The 26,156-nt window shown below is 32.3% G+C and overlaps 1 protein-coding gene across 1 annotated transcript in view; it reads right to left on the reverse strand.

Moving 5' to 3' along the window:
• Positions 1 to 1,501: 1,501 nt before the first annotated feature.
• Positions 1,502 to 26,156, reverse strand: part of ASZ1 (ankyrin repeat, SAM and basic leucine zipper domain containing 1) — a 64,781-nt gene continuing 40,126 nt past the window's right edge. Inside the window, 9 exon segments of the mRNA NM_001168607.1 lie at positions 1,502 to 2,031; positions 5,653 to 5,766; positions 6,934 to 7,039; positions 18,265 to 18,374; positions 19,345 to 19,401; positions 20,403 to 20,478; positions 21,309 to 21,433; positions 23,058 to 23,192; positions 24,016 to 24,127. Of these exon segments, the coding sequence (NP_001162078.1) occupies positions 1,879 to 2,031; positions 5,653 to 5,766; positions 6,934 to 7,039; positions 18,265 to 18,374; positions 19,345 to 19,401; positions 20,403 to 20,478; positions 21,309 to 21,433; positions 23,058 to 23,192; positions 24,016 to 24,127 (988 nt within the window). The 3' untranslated portion in view covers positions 1,502 to 1,878.

A 26,156-nucleotide genomic window follows, 5' to 3' on the forward strand; every position in this document is an offset into this window, starting at 1 on the left:
ATCCTCTTCTTGTTTGAAGAAGAGAAGAAAAATGATTTATACTGAGTTATGTGTTACAAAAGAATGGATATTCTAGAAGCAATAAATGCCTCCTTTCCCACAAAAAAGCACTGTAATCAGGTGAGATAATCAGAGTAGGAAGAGACTTATGCTCTAGATAAAATAACCAATTTTAAATTACAAGAAAAACTTTACCCATAGAAATAACTTCAGTAATCACAACAATGCTGCTGTGCTTATTCTCAATCTGTAGTCTAAAAATCACACTGTATTTGTCATGGAAATAAAAAAATCACCATTTTATGGAATTTTGTGACAAATCCTTTTGGAAAGCAAGTGTTTTATAAATTCACATTTTCAGTTTGTCCTAATATTTGCGAGATGGTTTGTTTTTATACATTACTGTATAAAGACATACACAGTAATGTTCATGGTAGGTTTATTAATAGCCCAAAACTGCAAGAGATAAATAACAGAATAGTTGGACAATGGAATACTGCATAGTAATAAAAAAGAACAAACTATGACTATACATAAAATAGTGACCCATCCAGCCAACAGAAGAAATATCAGTATCTTTAAGATGAACTGAGGCGAAAAAGACCATCATAAATAGATAATCTGATAGTATGTCTGTCATTTTCTGAGAGTTTTTTTTTTTTTTTTTTTTAAAGAAACTAAAACACAAGATTTATTGAATGTTTTCTATTTACCCAAGCACTGTGCTGGGAGTGAAACACTGTATGTATTAAAATAAGTACCTTTAAAACTTCTAAAACTCATTTAAATGAGGAACTATCAGAAAAAAATATGCCTTGCTATTTAGCAGTTAGGTTAAAATGTCAGGCACCAATTCATAGTGTGATTACTTTCCAATGACAACTGGTTGAGCATATACTCAAGAAAAGAATGATTGAAATCTTGTTGTTCTGGTATAAGAGCAGAAACTGCGACTAATTATAGATCCTTATAATGTTCTTCCTTTCCACAATTTTTTATCTTTGCTTTGTTTACTTCTCAAACAACTGTAGATCAACTGCATCTGTTTAAGTACGGCACTAAGTCAGGCAAGATTTAAATACTATATTCCCTGCTAAATTGGGCTTGCCTTTTTATTAACTTCACTTTAAAAATCTGAGTATCATTAGGGTGATTTTGAAAAATAAATCTTACTTTAGATATGATAAATAATATGTCAAATGCCATTCACTTTAATAACATTTGTAAGAATGTTATATAGTATGTATGTTCCCCAAAGTATTTTACATAAAAAATTCCAATGTACTTTGTACTTTCAACACTAGTGTCTAATTTTTTGCTGTTTTAATTTGTATTTAAAATACTTTTCCTAAGGATTTAATCCACAATTCAAAACTTTTAACATTTTACCTTTATCCTTTGTATTTTCACAGATACTTTCAAAATTAGTAATTTCCTCATAATGTAATATAACAAAAAAATCCAATAAAAATCCTTATTATGTAATAATGGAGGGGGAAAAAAGAAATAAAAGAAAGCTGTTAATTTATGAACACTTTACAAATTCTGTAAGATTCACTACGACAAATGAGCACACTTAAAAATTAAGTCAAAGATATTAGATATAACTTTAATTTTGAATGTGATTTACATAAGATCAAACCAAAGAATTACTTATACTTTACTGCCTAATCAAAATTAACATAAACATAACAAATAGTATTTATAAGTCAAGTAACAAATCACTTTTTAAAAGAAAAAATCTCTACATTGTCAAAATTTTTCCTATGGAATATTGGCAAAGAATGTAAAGTTATATTGTGCCACAAATAGTTAAAAGCAATGATTTTTGGATGGTTCAATAAGATGTGTATATATAACTTAAAACAAATATTTGGGTTATTTTCTCTGGAAAGTTAGCTTGCAAATGAAAAGAAGAAAACCGAATCCGCATACTGTAATAGCTGTCCTCTTCAAAATTCTACTATTCCATGTAGATACTTCTTCCCTTAATTGTATATGAGTTGGATCATTTTCCCGTTCATTTTGCAACTAATATTTGCATGGAAAAAGAAAAGAGTTATTGTATATTAATAAAAACATTTTGATTTAAAAAAAATCATAATATCCATGTTAATTCAATTCACTTGTTTAGATGTAGGCAACTCAAGATTCCCATGGAAGATTTAAAGTAAACGTATATGTCTTGAAATACAGTCTTTCATTAGCATCCCATTACTGTAAATTATTAGTTTGCCATTAAAAATACATGCTGTCACAGATAATCACATTTTAAAATGGTGTTTTTATGTCATAAGACAAAGTAACTTTAAATTTAAAGTTTCTGTTTTACTTATAAGGAATGACAATTGATACTGATTTGCTTGTGTATTACATATCAATTAACATCTTACAAAAAAGTGAATCATTATTATAGCAAACCTAAAACATGAAATTTAGCAAAAACGAGAAGACCAGATGCTACTGGTAGAAACTTAATACTTTATTTAAATATAATGTAACAAATGTCAACAAAAACTTAAGTGGTTCTTTTAGTAATTCTCAGTAATGAAAGTACAGTACCCATTCAGTTTGTAAATTCCCACAGATACAAATTTCTTGCTCAAGAAGCTCCCTTCTCCCCTACCTACTGTGTGTGTGTGTGCCCACTCTGTGTGTTTCTGTGTGTGTGTTTCTGTGAGAGACAGAGAGAGAGAGGGAGAGAGAGAAAGAGAGAGAGAGAAGGGGGAAGTGAGAGAGAAAAGACTTAAAGAGGGAGGGCTGAGAGGAGAGAGATGGCTTTTGGGGGTGGGGCACGAGAGAAAATAAGCAGAAACCAAAGATCCTTGAAAGATAAAAAGAATCAGGCACATTTATAGAGTGATATTTACTAGAAACATCCTGTGCTGGAGTGATGACATAAATACTTTCAACATCAGCAGGAATAATGACTTCCAAATTCGACTGTGTAAATATTTAATTAAAAAGCTTGCAAAATTAATTTTAAATTTATAGCAAAAAACCAGACTCCAACGCCAACTCATTAATACCATATTCTTGGTCTAACTTCCAAATGGCTTCATTCAGCAACAGATTCCTTTTTGACACTGATGCTCCATTTACTGAATCCTGAGACAGTCATTCCTTTTATTAACCAATTACTTAGAATGACCCTTTCTGACAGGAGCCTGTCAGTGTGTTGGCTTGAAAGAGAGTGATGTGGTGTTAAAGTCTAGCCTTGACCTCTCCCACCCTCTCTCTTTGTTACCTCCATACACTTATCTGTGATAACTCATGTTTCTTAAAAAAAAAAATCTCCTTCGATTATTACTGGTAAACTCTGAAATAATATAAGCTTAACAGGCATCATAGCATATTTGCAAATCTGGAAGCCTTCATAATTCCCTAAATCAAATCTCATTATGATGATTACTACTTGTACAAGACTAATCTGGAAAAACCAAACCACTAGCTTGCTCCAAAATTAAGACTTTCTTGCCCAAAGAACTGTATTTGCCATTATTATAAACTAATTCATGTTTTCAAGGGTAGTTCTTATATAGAAATGCATAAATTCTAAATAGAGAAGGGTCACGGGAAAAAGGTCTTCTATTTAGCTAAAGAACAATGAAAATTCTCTTAACAGGTATGCATTATTAAAATAAATATTATGGTACCTGATTGAATTGTGTATGCTTTAGAGTGAGTCAGTCTCTATAGCAAAGTTTCTTAATTTCACTCATTTAACAAAAATATGGTTTTCTAATTTCATTTTAATTCTATACACACACCCTTACCCCTCACCCCTATGTTTTTAGTTCATCTTGGAGACACAAATGAGTAAACAACCCTGAAGCAAATATGTTTTAGGAAATTTCCTACACTAAAAAACGCTGATGTTTTGCAAGAAGTATCTCTATACACATGCTTCTAAACTTCCCTGGGATACCCATGAAAAATAGCATGTTTAAGTAGAATCAGTTCTTTTCCTTTGATTCTTCTAGATGAGATGGAGGTAGTGATGATGAATGGTGCTATAAGTTTTGGGTTGTCAGCAAGTTCAGGATGTAGCTTGTGTAGCACAGGTGCTTGACATATAGCAAGCAGTCTTATGTTTGTTGAATGAATAAATGTCAGAGATAATACAATTTCTAAGATGCCTTTTTTCTTTGGAAAGAAATTATTTTCTACAAGAATTCTGAAACATGGTGCTCATTTCCCCATTTAAAATGTCCTTTCCCACCTATTATTTTGTATAACAGAATTTGCTTCACAACTTTCTTCTCACTTTAAAAGACTCCTTTTGGGCTGGGCGCAATGGTGCACACCTGTAATCTCAGCACACTGGAAGGCTGAGGCAGGAGGATCACTTGACCTCAGGAGTTTGAGACCAGTGTGGCTAGCGTGGTGAAACTTCGCGTCTACTAAAAATACAAAAATTAGCTGGGCGTGGTGGTGCATGCCTATAGTCCCAGCTACTCAGGAGGCTGAGGCAGGAGAATCACTTGAATCTGGAAGGCAGAGGTTGCAGTGAGCCAAGATCGCGCCACTGCACTCCAGCCTGGGCAATGCAGTGAGACTTGGTATCAAAAAGCGGGGGGGGAAGACTCCTTTTGATTTAACACATTAATAGCTAGAATGACAATTTATTAATACTTGGAACATGTATAAAGTCTATTTTGAAGAAAAGAACTTTTTTGATAAAATATTAATGAAAATGTTAAATGAATTATGGGTTGAAGCTAAATAATGTATAATCTAACCTTCAAATCAGATATTTCACAAAAGCTTTATAGACATAAACTTATTAAACAGATCAAGAGCTCAGAAGTGAGCTCTCTGGTCGACTGGAAGTGTTTTTCTTTATTATCCATCTTCAACAAAGGTTCCCATTCCAACAGCTTAGATTTTGTTATAGCCATTTTTTTTCGAAGTGGAAAAATCACCTGTCCTTAAATATGGATATATATTATATATTTTTCTGTATGTGTGAAAAACCAGAACCAAAAAAGTCCATACTCTTTAGAAAACAGTTAAATTATAAAAATATTACAGAGAGTCTGGACAATCAAAGGGGTATTTCATCCACAATCCTGTTTCTTTAACAGAACCAATAAATACTTCATTTATTTTATCTGTACATTTACATGTAAGTAATAATGTACAAATATAATTTCGTATCTTTAACCAGCTGATATTTAATTTTCATTTTTAACTGCTTATTATTATAACAATTGGTATAGCATAATTTATTAAGTTATTCTCCTAATATAGAATACTTATGGTACATATAATTTGGGATAAAATAGTATCAAAAGATACAAATTTTTAATGGTACTTGGCACATCCTGCTAAACTGTTTTTGAAAGGGCTTGTGTTACCAGTCTCACATAAGAGTATCAGTTTGGTGAATTCTAACTAGAAATTGGTAGTGATACATTTTTCCCTGCTAATTGAAAAGATAAAAATGACACATTCTTCTTTTAGTATGCATTTCTTTAATGGCCAACAAAATCTGTTTCCTATGTATATTTCTTCCTTTGGAAACTATCCTTTTCCCCACTTGTCTAAGTGTTCCATTTGTTGCTCTTACCAGAATTGCTTCATGGTCTAACACCTTTTGCTGTAAATCATTTGCCTTCGTTTCCCCTCCTTTTAATGTTAAATATGTACCTTTTGAATTAAGTCTTTTAATTTGCAGACTTCTTTACTCAAATCTTCAACATTATTAACCAATTCTTCACAAACTGAAGTAAAATTCCGGGGAGAAGCCCATTCCAGCGTTATCTGTTAATATTTTCAAAAGTTCAACAATAAATAATGGAAATAACTTCCCACAACTTTATATCCACAAAGATTATACAACATTCTTAAATATTAAATTACATAATTGATATATATACCAATTTTGTTGATATAGGATAAATATCAAAATTGTTTAGGATAAATACACCAAAAATAAGTAACTTTATAAAAATAATCAAATGAGCTTGCCAAATGCATTTCCTGAATATATGTATATATAACTTTCTATATGGAGATTAATATTAGTAATACCATTTATGATGAACAAATCAGTTCATGAAGGTTTTAAAAATGACACGATTCTCATATTAATTGATGTTATATAAAAATCACTGGAAAACAAGTGCATTAAAAAATTTTTACTCAGACAAACAGCTAAAACCTAATCACATGAAATAAGCTGCTTTTGCAGGCCACTTACACTTTTTCTTCCTTTTTTTTTGAGACAGTGTCTCGTCCCGTTGCCCAGGCTGGAGTGCAGTGGTGCAATCATGGCTCACTGCTGCCTCAACCTCTTGGGCTCAAGTGATCCTCCCACCTCAGCCTCCTGAGTAGCTAGGACCACAGGTGCATGCCATCATGCCCAGCTAATTTTCAGTTAGGACCAGAGGCACATGCCATCATGCACAGCTAATTTTAAAAAATTCTTTGTAGAGACAGGGTCTCACCATGTTGCTCAGGCTGGTCTCAAACTCCTGGCCTCAAGCAATTCTCCCACCTGGGCCTCCCAAAGTGTTGGGATTACAGATATGAGCCACCATGCCTGGCCACTTGCACTCTTCCTATTCTAAATTTATTTAAAAATTTTTTATTGATACAGTTTTTAAATAACACACTGTTTTGTTTCCATTTTCACTTGGGTCTCCTGTCACTTTATATTTTAAACAAGAACACATGGTAAATTCAATACATGGATCAGTTTAATTTTTGGTCTGACTCGCTTTCTTTTTCTTGAGGTAAGAATACAAAGTTTTAAAATTAGTATGTAATGAAATAATATTAAATTGAGTTATTTAGATCTTACGTGATTTTGCAGAACAAATGATATAATTTTAGCAAATCAGTACTATTTATTGAATTATCATGAACTTATCTGGAATGTTCTTCAGTGTTCATACTTTTCTTCACTTAATAACTTTTGTAGAATACCTTTTGAGAATTTACAGGTAACTCAGTAATAATATTCTGTACAGCTGTTATTAAATGGCCACACTGTTTATTTAATTTGAGAAGAAAGTTGAGGAACTCATCACCACTAAAGAAAGGAAACCAACAAACAAGCAGGAATTACCAATAAGAGCAATTTATTTCATTCTACTAGGCTAGTTACTGAAAATCTAGTCATAAAATTAGATTCTTCCAAAAGAATTCATGGAACGGCTAATACAGATTAGGTACTGAAACAGGCACTGATTATAAAAGAAAAACAAACCTCCAATCCCGAGAATCTTAAAGTTCAGGATAAGATGCAGATATACAATTGCAGCTTTATTATTCACAGGAACACATGAAGGAGGAAGATAAAATAATCAATATCTGAGTAGCTACTATGTGAAGACACTGCACTAGTTATTTTACATTTGTTATTTCTTTTGATTTTTCCTAACAACCCCTATAGGATAGATGTTGTTAATACTATTTTACAGTGGAGACATCTAAAATTCAGGGGGAATGAATTTAATATCACATGAGAAGGAGGAAGTAGGGAATTAGAAATGCTTTACAGAGATAATACTTGAATTGTGTCTGTGGTTGAAGAAAAAGTTTGCCAAGTAGGTAAGGAAGAGATTCTGGATAAAGAGAATAGCAGGTGCAAGACTACAAGGGTAAAGGTCAGTAAGGTGTAATTAAAACACAAATTATTGAAAAGTAGTAAGATAAAAGGCTGGATATAACCATTTATTAAAAGAACTTTTGTGTCAGCATAAGGAATTGAATTTTACCTTTCTGATGATGTAGAGTTACTAAGAGATTTTCAACAGGAAATTTGAAAATTAGACTTTTAAATGAGAATGTTTATTTGGAGAGTGGTGTGGATAAAAGGAACACAAAAATAGAAGCAGAATAATTAGGCAACTAACAGAGAAATGCATCCAAGAGATGATGAAGGAAAACTTAGACTAAGGATCTGGCAGTGGCAGTCTTACTGTGGGGAGGAGGGAGAGCAGTGGCTTGAGAAACCTTTAGGAGAATAAACTGAAAAACTTGGTGATGGATTGTATGTAATGGAAGAATCTATGATGATTCTCAGTTTTTTTGGTTTCCATGGAAGGCAGTGCCACCAAGCAAGGAATTGAATTTGGTGGTGGATGGTGGAGATAAAAGAAAACATTATGGCATAATAATTAAGAGCACAGGCTCTTGAGTCAAGAGTCAATGTGAGTTTGGATTCATCTTCCACACTTACTAGCTTTATGATTTTGGGCAAGAATAATCTTAAGCCAAATGTTTTCGTATCTCTAGAATGGAGACAGCAGGACTCAAGAAGACAATGTACATAAAGTACCCAGGATTGTGTCTAGTACATAGCTGGTGTTCAAGTAAATGTAATTATGATGACTGCAATGGTGAGGAGACATGCAGGTGGCAACAACAAGTAAGTGGTAGAAAATGGGGGTCTTGCAAGGGTATTTATTCTGGGCTCTAAAGACTCATGAAGATAGATACAATTCAAAGTCGGTGAACCTCAATGGGAAAAAAATATGTCTTTATTTTCACTAACTTCTAGCCAAGATTCAGTCTTTCCTTGAATTGTGAAGGTAGCACAAACACAGTAGTATTAGAAATGTCTCCAATAGAAATCAAAACTATGATCATAAAGACGACCATAAGACATATTGTGAAGAAGGGAGAGTTGACAGGGGTAGAACAGAAAAGCCACTAAAGGAAATGTAGCCTGAGAAGTAGAAGAAAATCAGTAGTTAAGAATTGTTATGAATGACAATGAAGGGGATGGATTCAAAGGAGAAAAGATTAAGCACATTAAATAAGTATACTGATTTTGGTAATGAGAAAACACTGGTGACTAGATTAGCTTCAGTGGCAGAAGCCAATTTATAGTAGAAACAACAAAGAAACTTAACCCAACAGAAAAGTTAGTCAAGGCTATTAATAGGGAATTCAGAGAAAAAAAAAAGAAACAAAATTTGAATGGATAATAAATGTGGGAATACAATAACCGTAAGATGCCACATCCTAGCAGAATGATAAAAATTAAGATCATTAATATCAAGAGTTGACAACTGTATTAGATGACCTTTCTGGGGAGTCCTTTAACAGTATCTACTGAAATAAAAATACACTAAAAACTACTATTATTGGACCAAAGGTAATTTGTGTGTATGTGTGTGTGTGTGTGTGTGTGTGTATGTGTGTGACAGAGTTTCGCTCTGTTGCCCGGGCTAGAGTGCAGTGGCGCGAGGCTCACTGTAATCTCTGCTCCTGGGTTCAACTGATTCTCGTGCCTCAGCCACCTGAGTAGTTGGGATTACAGGTGTGCACCACCATGCCCAGCTACTTTTTGTATTTTTTAGTAGAGATGGGGTTTCACCAAGTTGGCCCAGCTGGCCTTGAACTCCTGGCCTCACGTGATCAACCTGCCTCAGCCTCCCAAAGTGATAAGATTATAGGCGTAAGCCACCATCCTAGCCCCCAAAGGGTACTTCTAAGCCCATACAGAAATTCTTATTTGTAGAAGTTCTGACTACATACTATACAAAGTTTCTTTCACACTATTTCTAGAAGGAAAGGTTATAAAAAGCAAGCAATGTCAGCCTCCAATGAAAATAACAGAAAACTTCTAAGATACAGTACTGGGATGTATATAGTATTTTCATTTAAGACAAGTCTTTTAGCTATTAGGCTGAAAAAATGAACAATTTCACTTTAACAGTTTTATAAAATACAAACTTTATAAACAAAATACATATAATCAATGACTTAGAATAAAAAGTATCTGATGGTTGCTTTCAACAGGCAAACCTAAAATTAAAAAATGTAGGAAAACCCTTGTTCTGTTTAGCAATAAGTATTCATAAAACCATTTTCAAAAAATATGCAATTCTTCTTTATTCTATTTTCTTTCTGATCTTTACTCTAGAAAACACAGAACTTGGAGTATATGACACATTTCTGCCAAAGCAACAGCAGTGATTACTTGTATTTTGTTTCCGTGTACTATTTATATAAGTACACTTATAACTTAGATTTCAGTGTTCTTTAAATATTCCAATTTTATTTATCAAGAATAATTACGAAATGAGTAATTCACTAATGCCATATATATTTAATTTATGACCTCGAGGAAATTAAGATCCATTGAGAATTATCATTTGAATTATCAACTGATAGCAGGTATGTAATTTTAGATAGGTGATTCACGAATATATATGTGGAATATAAATTCATCAGTTCTTATTCTTAAGATAGTAAGAGTTCAAATAAACAAATTTTATTACTAGCAAAATTAGTCTTAATGAATGAAAGGAAAATATATACCTTTCTTGTGACATATAATTTTCAGAGCCACTGAATATGGATGGACAAATTGTACAAAACAAAACTCTACAGAGTGCCATTCACACTATGTGAATGGTGTGTCTCCATCACAGCTGCACAGTATATGACCTATACAACTTTACATGGCAGGCCTGATAACTTTGTGCTTATTTAAAAAATTCAAAATAAGCAGATATGACACAGGTATAGTAGACTGTATTATTTGATCAAATTCTCATGTCTTTTCTACTGAGCTAACTACTACCAGTTCCCTGACCCCTGTCAGGGGACTATAATTCATGCCCCAGGGGCATGAGGCCTGACCACATGACTTGCTTTAGCAAATAAAATATTATTGGAAGTTACTGTGTAACTTTTGAACAGAAGCTTCAAGAGCCACTGAATGATCCTGCCATCTTTCTCTTCTTTCCCATGAGAGCAGTATGTCCCAGGTTGAGACTGTTCCTCCAGCCTACTCTCAGAATGACAAGATCAGTGTTGCTGACCCATGATACAGATGATCAGGAAACACAGTTTGTTGTTATAAGTGACTGACATTTAGAAATTATTTGTTACTACAGCATAACATAGTATAAGCAAACTAAAACAACAGGCCATTTAAAAAATCTGAAGTCAAGTACTAAGATAAAATTTATACTTTAAATAAAGGTATTATAAACAAAGGTATTATGTGCTCATTGTAGAATATCTGAAAAAAATTAAAATCGTCAACAATCTTACCACTCAAAGACAATGACTAGTACTATTTTCTCTCAGAATATATTTTTATAATACACATTTTCTTCCAGTGTTTTTCCTATGGATATATATAACTGACATTGCTTCACATGACCTTTTATATTGTGCCTTTTATAATTATCATGAGTATTTTCCCATGATGTTAAGTTTCAAAATAATTTTAATGATGAAAAAATAATTATATTGATGCAATGGAATTTAACCATTTTCCTGATGTTCAGTATTTAGAGTTTCAAATTTTAGAATGTTTATAAATAATAGGGGTGAACAATACACTTTTACATAAAATCTTAACATCTATATAGATTTTTTGGGGTGGAGCAGTTTTCTTGATGGACATAGCTTTGAGATGCTTTTGACACCTTCAAGTGGATGTCAGTTAGCTCAGACAAAGAGTCTAAACAGGAACAGTTAAAAATTTCAAATGTGAATGAAAACTTATTATTTCTGTTCAAAATATCTAAAATTAGCAACAGAATGGATATTACAATTTTAAATTGCACTCTTTATTTTTTTAAGAGAGTCTTGCTATGTTGCCCAGGCTGGCCTTGAACTTCTGGGCTCAAGTTATCCTCCTGCCTCTCAAGTAGATGAGACTACAGGCACACCCCACTGCATTGGCTTTAAATTGCATACTTTAATTCTGCAAACATACTAAGGCAGAAAAAAGTAAGTGCAGTGTCTGTATGCATTGTTGTAACAGATTATTTTAGAAGATTTTGACACACAGAAGAAAACTATCTTAAAATAAATCAGTAAATTGTTGAAGTCACATTACTAGGAGATTATAATCAATCAGTTCAACTTTTCCTGCTGTTAGTTTTCTTATGACTTAATGACTGATTTCTTCTTTAAAGAATGACTTTGAACAAATGGTAAGTAAAACCTTTTCCGTAACAGCATGTAAACAAAGTCTGTGATTTAATAACAGGGTCAAATTCCTGGAATATATGTCTGCCAGTTTTATTTTTTTAAAAAAATTCAGTAGCTTTTTATAAGTGAACCATTCAGGATTCTGTACATTCTTTACATTTATTAAATCCCATAAAGTAAATTCATATAGGCAACCCTGCCATCATACAAATGAGTTACATAAAAACATTTAATTTGTAACTCAGTCATTTAGAACTTAGAATATTTCTTCATAGAAACAATAATGAAGAAAAGCAAGAAAATGAACAATGATATTTAAGAAGGTGTGCTGATTTTTAAGTCCTCACAACTGAAATCCTTCACAATGCATTTAAATATTTAAGAATTATTAAGTTATTCTGAAACAATGATGAGGCATTATTTTAAATACAGATCTTGCTGTAATGAGATATATTAAGGAAGAAGAATGGAAAAATGGGAATAGGGAATTTTAATATGGGGAATATTTATAATTTAAGCTGTATAATAAAGTTTTTAAGAAATTAGGATCATCTATATTATTTTCTGGAATACTTCTCTGAACTCCAAAATAATGTGGAAATCTATTGTTTGTATGTTTAATTAATGTTTATCATAATTACAATATTAGTTTTAGACAGACTATACTAGTGATAATATCACTGCATTTACAAGTATAGTATAGGATATTATAATTCATTAACTCATTTATCCATGTATTCAATAAAATCTCGCTATACAGTCATGTCCCAGGCAATGGATAACACGGTTAATATATACACCAAGCTCCTTAGGTCATTCTGATAACGTAGCCAGGTAAGGAAATAGCATAAATCACTAGCATAAATCATGGTTATGAACCCTAATATGTTTTAAAAGCATATATATAGAAACCAAGTCTCTACTAACATGTAAGGTACTTTTATGTTAGCTATGTAATCCTCATTTGTAAAATTATTTTAGGGAAAAAATCAAACTGGAATACGTTGAAATAAAAAACAGTATTTGTATTATCAGTAGAAAACTAAAATGATTGTGATACTCTTAAATTAACTAAAAAAGAAAACTTAGAAAATAATACTAAGCTAGTATTAAAAGTAAGATTACAGGAAACTGAGGCAATAGAAAAAATATTTGTGAAGATTTCTTACAGGGAACTTGTATGTACTTTTAAAAGCTCTAGAGGCAAAAAATTTGATTTGTCCTCTGTACAGGCATTATTCCTATTCTTAGTCCCTGTGGTAATGGTTACTTTTGAACTCATATGAAACCAAAAGAAAGAAAGGAAGAGAGTTTCCTAAGCAATAAAAAAATAGAAAGAATGAGTTAAGAGAAGCTTACATGAGCAAGAGATTGGGTAAAATGTAATTAACCTGACCAACTGCAATGAGAGGTAGAAGGTGGGGAAAAACATTTGGTGCACAAATCCTCAAAGTTGGGGAGAGAAAGCCATTGTAAAAGAAAAAAGAATTTCATAGGCTGGTTATAAGGTAGTGTTGCTAAGTGACATAATTTCAAAATTATCTAGTTGGTGGAATGAAAACAATTATTATAGGTTATTTCGGATTATAAAATCTAGGGGAAAATTACTGAAAAGACAATCATATAATCTAAAAGGCAGAAGAGGCCTTACAGGGTTTGTATTCTATGCTATGGTTAAATTCTTTCCATAAGCAAAAACCTCTAGAAGTAGCTATTATGTACAATAAAACTGTTATCTTATTTATTCTGGACATTATACTTCTATTAATGCAGCCTAACAGTGCTGGCTTTCCATGACTAGTCATGTGACACTTTAACCTAAACTGAGTTAATAATAAACTTAAAAACTCTTAGTGATTCTTCATGTATATTAAGTCCCATCCTATAGTAATATAGTTAATCTTGGACTTTCCATTTATCCTTATTAAAGTTAACCCTATTAATTTTGGGGAGATTTGCTTCAACCTGCCAAAGCCTTTAAAATCTTAATTCTCTATATCTCCTCCATCTAGCCACCAGTCACATGTAGCTACTGAACCCCTGAAATCATAGAGTATATTCTCAGACTATAACAGAATCAAACTGGAAATCGATAACAGAAAAATCTCCAAACGTGGACATTAAACACCATACACCATGGGTTATTTAGATAATCCATGGGTCCAAGAGGAAGTCTCGAAGAAAATAAAAATATACATAGAAGTGAATGAAAATGATCACACAGCGTATCACAATTTGTGGAATGCAACTAAAGCAGTGCTGAAAGGGAAATGTAAAAGACTAAATGTTTACATAAGAAAAGAAAGTCTCAAAAATGATCTAGATTTCTGCCTCAAGAATCTAGAAAAAGAGCAAAATAAATTCAAAGTAAGCAGAAGGAAGAAAACAGTAAGAATCACAGCAGAAATCAATGACACTAAAAGCAAGAACAATACAGAAAAGTTACTGAAACAAAAGAGCAGGTTCTTTGGAAAAACAAATGCGTAAACCTCTAGCAAGACTAACAGAGATAAAAAAAGAAAAGATGGAAATCACCAATATCAAGAATGAAATGGGATATTATAACAGATCCTACAGTCATTCAAAGAATAGCTGGAAATACTAGGGGCAACTTTTGGCTTCATCAATTAGAAAAAATGAACCAATTCCTTGAAAAACCACACATTACCAAAACTCAGCTAAAGTAAAATAGATATAACTTGAATAATCCTATGACCATTAGATAAATCAAATTGTAATTTAAAAGCTTCCCCAACAAAATATTCAGGCCCAGATGGTTTCACTGGAGAAATCTACAGAATGTTTAAAGAAGAATTAATGTCAATTCTACACAATCTTTTACAGAAAATAAAAGGAGAGGGAATAAGTCCCAATTCCTTTTGTGAGGCCAGTGTTGTCCTGATACCAAAACCAGACAAAACGCAAAAAAGAAACTTACAGAGCAATATACCTCATGAACTTAGATACAAAAATTCTTAGCAAAATACTGGCAAATCAAATCCAACAATGCATAAAAAGAATAATAACCCACAGTCACATGGGATTAATCCAGGTATGCAAGGTTGGTTCAATAGTTAAAAATCTAACAAAGTAACCATATCAACAGGCTAAAGAAAAAAGTCATATGGTCATATCATTTGGGATAGAAAAAGCATTTGAAAAAATTCAACAACCATTCATGATAAAAACTTTCAGAAAAATGAATAGAGCATAACTTCCCCAATATCATAAAGAGAATCTACAAAAAAACCTATAGCTAACATCACAGTTAATTAATACTAAAAAAGTGGATGGTTTTCTTCTGAGATTGGGAAGAAGGCAAGAATGTCCACTATCTACAACTCCTATCCAACATAATATTGGAAGTCTTACCCACTGCCATGAGGGAAGAAAAAAGGCATACAAATGTGAAAGGAAAAAATTAACCTTTTTTTGCAGACTACATGATTATCTACATAGAAAATCTCAAACATTCTACAAAAAACCTACAACTAATATCTGAGTTCAGTAAGGCTGAAATGTACAGTCAAGACACAAAAATCAATTGCTCATGGAAACAAATAAAAAGATAAATACCATTGGCAATTGCGCCAAAGAAAACAAAATACTTAGGTATACATCTAACAAAATATGCATGAAATCTGTATGATGAAAATGACAAAATGCTGATGAAAGAAAACAAAGAAGGTCAGAAATGGTGGCTCAGGTTTGTAATCCCATTACTTAGGGAGCCAAGGTGGGAGGATCACTTGAACTTAGGAGTTTGAGACCAGCTGTGGCAACAAAGTGGAAACTCTGTCTCTACAAAAAATTTTAAAAATTAGCCAGGCATGGCGGTACATGCCAGTGGTCTCACCTACTCAGGAGGCTGAGGCGGGAGGATCACCTGAACCCAGGAATTCGAGGATGCAATGATCCATCATTGTGCCATTGCTCTCCAAACTGGGTGACAGGGTGAGACCCGGTCCCAAAAAATATATTTTAAAAAAGAAAACCTAAAACTTTTAGAGATATATGTGTTTATGAATTAGTATAATTGACATAACTGTCAATTATACCTAAATTAATCAATAGGATTCATACAATTACCACCACAATCTCAGAAAGTTTTTTTTTGTAGAAAAAGCTTTACATAGAAAAGCTTTATCTAAAATGTATATGGAAAGAAAAAGGCTCTAGAATAGCCAAGATGATTTTGAAAAAGAACAAAATGAGAGGAATCACTCTTCCTGATATAAAGGCTTACCATATAGTTAAGAGTAATCAAGACGTGGTACTTTCAGAGGGATAGACATATAAGGAACCCAGAATAGAGAACCCAGATTATACCCACACAAATATGCCCAATTAATTTTTGACAAATAATCAAAAGCAATTCAATGGGCGAGGAACAGCCTTTTCAATAAACAGTGCTAGAGCAATTATCCATCCCCTGGTAAAAAAAAAAAAAAAAAAAAAGAACCTCGGCCTAAACCTCATAACATTACAAAAATGAACTCTCAAAATGTATCATGGACTTAAATGTAAAACTATAAAACTTCTATGAAAAAAGCATAGGAGAAAATCTTTGAGACCTAATTTCTTAAACTGTTATTTAACTTGATACTAAAAATATACCAAAAGTAATGTTCTATAAAGGGAAAATCTGGTAACTTAGACCTCATCAAAATAAAAGTTTTTGCTCTGTGAAAGACCCCATTAAGAGTATGAAAAGAAAAATTACAGAGTTGGGAAAAATATTTACAAATCACATATTCAACAAAAGATTTGAATGTAGATAACTCCTAAAACTCAACATTAAAAAACAATTAATCTAACATAAAATTGGCAAAAGATACTGTTAGAATTTCACCACAAAAAGTACACATATGGCAAATAAGATATAAAAAGCTGTTTACATCATTAGCCATTAGTAAGTGCAAGTAAAAACATAACAAGCTATTACTATATACCATTCAGAAATGGCTAAAAAATATCATGCTAACACCAAATGCTGGGGAGGATGGAGAGCAAACTGGATTACTCATACACTTGCTGGAAATATAACAGTATTGTCATTCTGGAAAACAGTTGGACAGTTTTAAAATACACTAAATATGCAACCACCGTACAACCTAACAATTGTCCTCTTCAGCATTTATCCCAAAGAAAGAAAATGTATTTTCTAATAGGATCTTGTAGATGAATGTTCATAGCAGTTTTATTTGGAATAGCTAAAAACTAAAATCTATTCAAATGTTCTTCAATGGATAAATGGTTAAACAAACTGTAGTATATACATACCATGGAATACTACTCAGCAATAAAAAGGAATGAACTATTGTACTGATACATGCAACAACTTTGATGAACCTCAAGAAAATTAGGATGATTGAAAAAAGTTAATCTCAAAAGGATTTATACTGTATGATTCTATTTATATAATATTCATGAAATAACATCATTAAAAAAATGGAGAACAAATTATTGGTCACTAGGGGTTGGTATGGGGAGAAGGTTAGACGTGGCTATAAAGGGGTAGTGTGAGAGAGCCCTGTGTTAAGTACATTGAACACGGAAGTAGTTACATGAAGCCATAAATGTGATAAAATTATATATATACACACACACAGATGAGTGCATAACTCACAAAATATGAGTAAGCTCTATGGGTCGTACCAATGTAAATTTTCTAGTTTTGATATTGTCCTACAGTTATAAAAGATACTAATACTGGGCAAAACTAGGGAAAGAATGCATGGGACTTCCCTGTGTATCTCTTTGAAATATCCCAAGAATCTATATTTCAAAAAATTTTAAAAAATCACTTATTGCTGTATAATATATTAATAAAATCAAATATTATTTTCAAAATAGATTTGGGATTATTAATAACCATTGCTTGACAAGTTTTTAATATTGGAAATGAAGTTTATATTTTGGTAACATAATTTCTTATACAGTAAGGCTGAAAATAGAACTGAGCTACCTAAGAAATGTTTTCTTATTGACCTAAGTGAAAATATTACTTTGAATTTTCAATTTAACCTCTAAAATGATTTTTAAAGGTATACTATAAAAAAGTATGGGATTGTTTATAAGGTTCAATTTAGCAAGATGCAATGAAAAAATAAAACAAAAATATTTCTATGTGAGTTAACAAGAAGACACATTGTTTGCTTCTTGGTAAATGACTTTATAAAAATTGACTTTACAAAGCACATCCAATTTCAGAACACAGTATCTTCCAAAATCTATTACCCTGGGAAAATGATCATATCAAGTAAAATGACTCAGACATTATGAAAATTAAACTAAAAAAGAACAATTTGTTCTTAACACTATTAATGTAAACAAATAAGTTAATTTTACCTGATTTCTAACTTTATCTCTTCAGATAACTCTCCAAATTGTATCTCTTCTACCTGTAGTTCTTTAAGAGCAGCCAGAATTTTCTGCTGGTCTTTACTGGTAATTCCATTCTAAGCAGAAATAGTTTTAAGGTACAGTAAATTAGTTATACTTGAATAATTTAAAACTCAAAATCAGTGAAGATGTCTTCTTACTTGATGAATTCACAACTTGAAAAAATAGGCATACAGTGGAAAAATAACACATTTCTAAAAAAATATATGTTTTTCTTATAACTGTGATTGATGTTAGTTACAGCATTAAAATATTTAGATATATAATAACTATAGCCAATTTTTTTGCAATACATAACAACTATGATGGACTCCCAAAACAAATTACTAGAACTTAATATTTGTAATACTTCAAAAAACACAGTAAAACGAAATTGCCTTCAAATTTTCATTTAAAAATCAGTGATAAATGAGAATCAAGTCCTATCTTTGTTTGTATTCTACCTTTAGTGTTAAACTAAATTTTCTATACTGGAGTTAGCTTTGTAGTATGCTTATTTATTTTTAGTGATATTAAAAATTTCAAGTTTCCCATGTGGTCATGCACTCAGATCATTGCTTTTTACATATCCTATTTATCAAGGTGTCTCTAACACATCCCACAGCTATATGTTATTAGGTAATACTAGATGGCAAAATAAAAGGTCTCAACAGTTTTGAGAACCAAACAAAAGGCTTGGGAGACATATGTTAATACCCATATACATAGAAAAACAATCTCTTATTTGTAAGTGCCCCAGTTTACAAATCTATTTCACATTTGAAACTGAAGGATCAGTTTTAGTTCAGATGTCATGACAATCTGAAAAAAACAAACAAACAACCCAAACTGTAAGTCATTACGTGTTCTTAAAGTAACTTAACACTAACACAAGACTTTAGATATGGTTATGCGTAATCATATCTAATCAAGGACACAGTAAAAGAGCAATCTTTTGTCTGTAGCCCTAGTATTTTAAAGAGAAAAGGATCCATAATTTTAAAAACATCAAACAATATATCAGGAATTTCTGAAACTGATACTAACCTTTGTAAATTCATCTTCCCTCATGGTCAAAAGGTGTCTTAACGTTATATCCCTTTCCTGTATAAAAGGAAAAAAAAGGCCACCTTTCCATATAATTAAAATAGTAGAAGGAGAAGTAGGCAAGTGTTCATAAGCTAGTTACTTGCTTCACTCTCAAGCAAATTCCAGTTTTCTAGAGGGAACAGGATATGTAGATATAGAACTATAATATTAAGTAGACAGTAATGAGTATCATAATAACTATTCACCTAAAAAGTATAAACATAGCTAGGTTTTCAGATTCAAATGATTACTATTCATATTTGCTTACATTAAAAGAAAAGCAGTTCTATAAAATTTGGCAGAAATTATGTTTTATGAATATTTTAAATTTCTGACTGTATCACATTAAACCATCATGTAGTTTTATTCAAGATTTCTCCAAATAGGGAGACATTTGAAGATTATACAATGAAGCCCAACTCTGAAATATTTTAACAGAATGTGCACACTCCAAAGAGGAGTCTATCTTAAATAGCGCTTTACTGCTTCAGTATCCCCACCTAGCTGATAATAACTGTCATGGACTCAAACCCCATAATGTATGCTTAAAACACCCAGACAGTCCTTGGCATATGATCTGATTTAACCTTCATGACAACCCTACACTAGGTATTATTATCCTTATGAAGCAAATGAGATATGTAAGTCACATATTTCAGTGATTAAACATCAGAGCAAGAATCTGATACCAGGTGTGTTTGGTTTAATATCATGCTCTTCCAATATTCTACTCATGAAGATGAGCAACTACAGAAACAAACTAAGGACTCAGGTGTATATGAAGGTTAGACAATGGGTAAAAACTGTTTAATTTCAGATTCTAATTTATGAAAATTTCTAGAATAATACATTTTTGAAATGTTTGTTTCAAATTTAAAATCGGGATGTACTACAAATTACGGAGAAAAGTGAATAGGCAGTTATTTATAGACATTTTATGAATTAATATCTAATGTTACAGTAACCAACAAACTAACATATATGCATAACTCACTGTAGGTTATATAAGATCTTACCTTTAGTAAATCTGTCATATGTTCAAGTCCAATACCATGTAAAAATACTTCCAGATCTCCAAATGCTGTATATGAACTGTATACATTTATAGCAATGTCAATTTCAGAACAGACTATAAATGCACAAATAAATATATATTTATATTGCAAGAGAATACGAATGATGAATTCATGTAGCATATATGTGCAATCTGCACACCAGACCTATGCTATATCAAAGGAATGAGTAAGGTTTTGTGACTGAAGGTGTATGAGGAGTATAACTCATCTTTCCCCAAAATGAAAATATATGTCAGTATGTACACCTTGTGAAATTTCTGCACATAAAAATCTCCTCAGCCTGGCACAGTGGCATACACCTGTAGTCCAAGCTACTTGGGAGGCTGTGGTGAGAGAACTGCTTGAGCCCACGTGTTTGAGGCAAAAAACCCCACAAAAAACGGGAGGGGGGACCACACCTCTTTAATTGCAGTAAGTAAAATGTAAATAACTTTAAATGGGGTAAGGAGATAATTATTTTTGGCCATGTACTGAACAGCAGTGTTCTGGGGGGGAAAGTGTATGTTTAATTTTAGCATATAAAATTAGAACTGTACTAAAAATAGTTAGAAAACAAGGTGTAATACTGTTTGAACACTAATATAATTTCAGAACATTTAAAAATAGATTTTATTGTTGATATCGTACTTCAAGTTTACATTTAAAGTTATTATCATTAGTGTTAGTACATAAAAATGAATAAAAATTTTCTAAAATTCTGGAGAACATTAAAAACCCAGACATTTAAAAATGCTTGTAAACATTTAAAATACCATATATTTTAAATAAGTCACCACATTTACTACAGTAAAATATACACAAGTTTTACTTATAGGTATTCTGTTGAACTAAAACATGCTATATTACCTAAAAATGTGATCTTTTTCTCTATCAGAATCTGTTGTCAATATTTTACAAATAGTGTCTTCTTTAGTTAGCTGTTGAAGTTTTCCTTCCAATGGATTTAAAGTAAAAGAAAGTAAGTTGAAGATCTGAAAAAAGTTAACATCATTCAAATATAATTAACATTGCATACTATAACTTAGAGTTAAAAGAAACCAAACATACGATTATCTCATATCCAGAAAGGAAATTTTAGCAAGTAAGTGGGACAGAAGTTTCACAATTTACTACCCTGATAACAACTTTAAAAAATTGATATATCACAGTTGTACATATTTTGGGGGGTACATGTGATATTTTGATACACATATACAATGCATAATAAACAAATCAGGGTAATTGGGATATCAGGTAAGTGCTTCCTTGACCTATAATAATAATCAGAAAAGAAAAAAGTACATCTAATTCAAAATAGTAAAAATTAAAGTAAGATAGTAATTACTATTTTTGGTAAGATCTATAGCAAAACTAAAAATTCCATTTGGATAAATGACTCAGATTAAATATTAAGATAGTACTTTGAAAACATTGCTAAGTGGGAAGAGAGTAATGTGCGTGACTAAATGTATACAAATCCTAACTGAACACCTCAAAAATACATGGTGACATTCCTGAGTTTTAAAATCTAACTTCTTAGGAAGTAAAGGTTATATCATGTAATCAGCCAAAATACAAGATCAAATCTCATTTCAATAAATGATTTATGACTCAAAATAACCTTTGATGTTCATAAACTTCTTATGTCAAGTTTGGTGTCATCTACTCTACATTTAACAATGTAATAAAATAATTTTAAGTTTTTGAATTTTCAAAGTTTAGAAGAAAAATGGTAAATTCCTTTTTGAAGTTCTACAGGGCTTTAGTGATTACTGTTTACCCTATAATAATTCTGAAAATATTAGAATAATACTTGGAAAATGATAGCCATGTTTATCAGACTGCTTAAAAGGTTAGAGGAAGTTACTTTATATGCAGTAAATGTGGCTTGGTTTGATGATTACATGACGGAATCTTTGGAATTTTACATGCTTTCAAATTCAGGAACTCAGTGTTACAAACTCCCGGACTAAACAACTTAGTTTTATTATTGTACTATATTTGATCCTTGCTTACAAGTTACAGACTTGTGGCTACAGCTTTAATCTTCAGACCAAAAGTTTATATTGATAAAGTAATTTAATGTATGGCAAGTATTTATTATTGAGCTTAACATCTAAATGATAGATTATACATCCAGGTATATTATCACTTTATCGTATGCCCTGTCACACATATAAGAGTAAATGTTGCTTAAATAATTTAATTTTTAAATTTTTTAATATATTAATTAAACTTACAAAAGAATGTTTTAGTTACAAGTTCAAACTGGCATTTTACTAGCTTTCACTCAATAACTTAAAATTCTGGACCAGTTTGAAATGTTTAAATAGTATATTACAATTTTATTCCTGGGGCCAGAATAAGATTTTATTACTCTTTTATAGAGCTTTTAAATTACTGTATTATAAGTGCCTCTTGTTTCACAGAAGATGAATACTCTAGCAAAATAAAGTTCTCATTACCTGGCTGGAGGAAAGATACATATTTAAACATTTAATAATTGCCAGATACACTATAATTACCCTTGTAAATTCTAACAAATTAATAAAAAAGTTCTACAAACGATAATGTGACATGCCACAAAAAATAAGTTTAATATGTACAGAAGGATACCTCATGATGTTTGTTTCTTTTTGCAATCTCACTTGGCATCTTTCCATCTTTGGTTTGTAGCATTTTATTAGCTCCAAGTTCAAGCAACTTCAAAACTATATTTTTATGACCCTGACGTGCTGCCCATGTTAAAGCCTGTAAGTGGGGGGAAAAAGAAGATTGTTTAAAGAGAAGGAGTGTATATGAGACAGACAGGAAAAGTTTTTAACAGTATTTATGACACAATAAAAAAGAGAACATAGTTAATTAATAGAATGATGCAATCTCTTGATTTTACAATATAATGTAAACATATTTCCAAAGTTATAATTGCAAAGCTGACTGCAAAGCTCATTGATTTTTTAAAACCAGTGTTTTATACAATTAACTGATGTTATGGAATAAAAGGATTTATTTGCCAATCACCAGTTTTCTACAAAAAAGAATTCTTAGGTATATTTTAGAGCCCAGATTTTGCTGTGTGTTACAATTTTTTTTTTTTTTAATCAAGAGTAAGGACTAAGAGAGTCAATTAATTCCTCTTTTTTTGAGATGGAGTTTCACACTTGTTGCACTTCAGCCTGAAGTGCAGTGGTATGATCTCGGCTTACTGCAACCTCTGTCTCCTGGGCTCAAGCGATTCTCCAGGCTCAGCCTCCTGAGTAGCTGGGATTAAAGGCGCGTGCCACCATGCCTGGCTAATTTTTTGTATTTTTAGGAGAGACCGGGTTTCACCATGTTGGCCAGGCTGGTCTCAAACTCCTAACCTCAGGTGATCTGCCCGCCTTGGCCTCCCAAAGTGCAAGGATTACAGGCGTCAACCACCATGCCAGCCTTTTATTTCAACTGTTGCTTTTTTTCACCAGATAGCAATTATATTCCAGCCCTTTTGTAATTATTACTTCTTAAAACTCTTTTTTTAAAATGGATTACTGATAATAACAGAAACAAAAAGAAACATTGTAAAAATGTTTCTCACAGTGTAACCATTCTCATCCTGGGTATTAACTTCTGCTCCATGAGCAACAAGGAGAGCAACAACCTGGGTGTGACCATCTCGAGCAGCATACATGATTGGGGTCATAAGTCTCCTAAGGAGGAGGAAGAAAGGAAACATTTGTGTTAATGCTGCCATTAATCTCTCATTTTCATTAATTTAACCATACACAATACCACCAGTACTACTTTGAAAATAAAGAAAAAGAAATGAAAGCTTTTGCTAAATCAGGTGATTTAAAAATCCAATCTTCCTGCAAATAAGTACAAGTGAAAGAGATGACACTTTTAAAGTGCTGAATGCTTACACAGCACCCTCTAGTGAATAAATGTATTAAAAAATACATGAAATAAGCCATGCTTTCTACTATGAAGTCTCACTAATATACATATTCATCTATAAAATTATCAGAGTACCCACACTATGCTTCTGCTAGGAATATAGTAATGAGTGACACAAACAAGGTCCCTGCCCTCAAAGGATTTGCTAATACTAAATGCTTATTACATTTTATTTAGAGGATTGCTGAAACAAAAATGTAAATTTAAAAACTTTATTCCTTAATGTATTCTATTATGATTCTACTTTAGTTTGAGACTGAAAGAATTTTATTCTGACCGGGAGACTTACTGTATGTAATCAGAAAAGAGATAAGTCCAATAGATTAACCAGCTTAATATTCTCTTAAGAGTACTTTCTGGGAGAGGATAGTGGTTTCTCTGTAGTTTATCATTTCCCAAAATTAGAGATTCAATCCTTCTACTCCTGGAAGTTAGTCAGCTTCTGGGCCTCTTCCAAGGACACCAGATTTTATCAGCTCTACTTGGGCTGAACATAACATCATGGTCTGTTTTAAAGGAGGTCTGAGATTCTGAGTCCAATTTTCCTGAGTCGTCCTCAAGATCTGATTTATACACAAAGAACTTTGGAAAAGAAAAATAAATAATTTCAGAGCTCCATGTTTTGATCTTACCAAGAAAGTTTTTATTGGTTATTCACATTACATATACAACCTACAAATAGACTATTTCTCTGTAAGGCTTGTTAGCATAAGGTATACCCTGAAATCTGATCACTTCACACCAATGTCCTTATTAGCACAAAGCAATTCCTATATATTTGTTTCTTCTATTTCATGGTATATTATAATTTGAATGTTTTATGTGAAATTATATGCTAAGGCAGTTGTATAACATTGCCTCCTCTACCTTGAATATCTCTTACATAGTGGCTTCATTAGATAGACAATCTTTATGAAGTAAAGATTGAATTTCCTGGATAACTTAAGCAAACGTAAAAAATTATATACAACTTGCCAGGTGTGGTGGCTCCTGCCTGTAATCTTAGCACTTGGGGGGCTGAGGTGGGTGGATTGCTTGACTCCAGGAGTTCGAGACAACAGAGCAAAGCCCCGCCTCTACCTCTACTTAAAATTTAAAAAAAAAAAAAGTTAGCTGGGTGTGGTTGTGCACACCTGTAATCCCAGCTACTTCAGAGGTGGGAGAATCACCTGAGCCTGGGAGGTCAAGGCTTCAGTGAGCCAAGATCATGCCATTGCACTCCAGTCTAGGCAACCAGAGTGAGACCCTGTCTCACAGCAACAACAACAACAACAACAAAGCCACAAAAAACCCCCACATACACACACGCATGACAACAACAAATTATTTGAATTAACTAACCATTCTAATTCAAATTCTTCATTACATCTAAGTCCAAACCATTGATGTCTCATCTCCACTGCACTTACCCCTATAATAACCCAAATCGGCTCCTCTCAGTCTTCCCTATTTCATGAAGCCACCATTAACCACATTATTCAGGCTTAAGACTAGGCATAGTTCATGACTCTTCTCTGTCATTCCGAGTACAAGTCATTGGCAGCTCCTATTAGCCCTACCTTCATAATCTGCTTCTGATCACTTCTCTTCACCTCATTAGCTTCTGATCACTTCTCTTCACCTTCATAATCTGCTTCTGATCACTTCTCTTCACCTCATTAGCCACTGCAATGGTCCAAGACAACATCATCTTTCTCTGACTTATATTATTGCCATAGCCTTGTAACTCCTCTTCATGCTTCTATTCTTGGCCACTTACAATTTATTGTCTTTGAAAATGCC

The sequence above is a fragment of the Macaca mulatta genome, chromosome 3, assembly GCF_049350105.2.
Source record: "Macaca mulatta isolate MMU2019108-1 chromosome 3, T2T-MMU8v2.0, whole genome shotgun sequence".
NCBI classification, from domain to species: Eukaryota; Metazoa; Chordata; class Mammalia; order Primates; family Cercopithecidae; genus Macaca; species Macaca mulatta.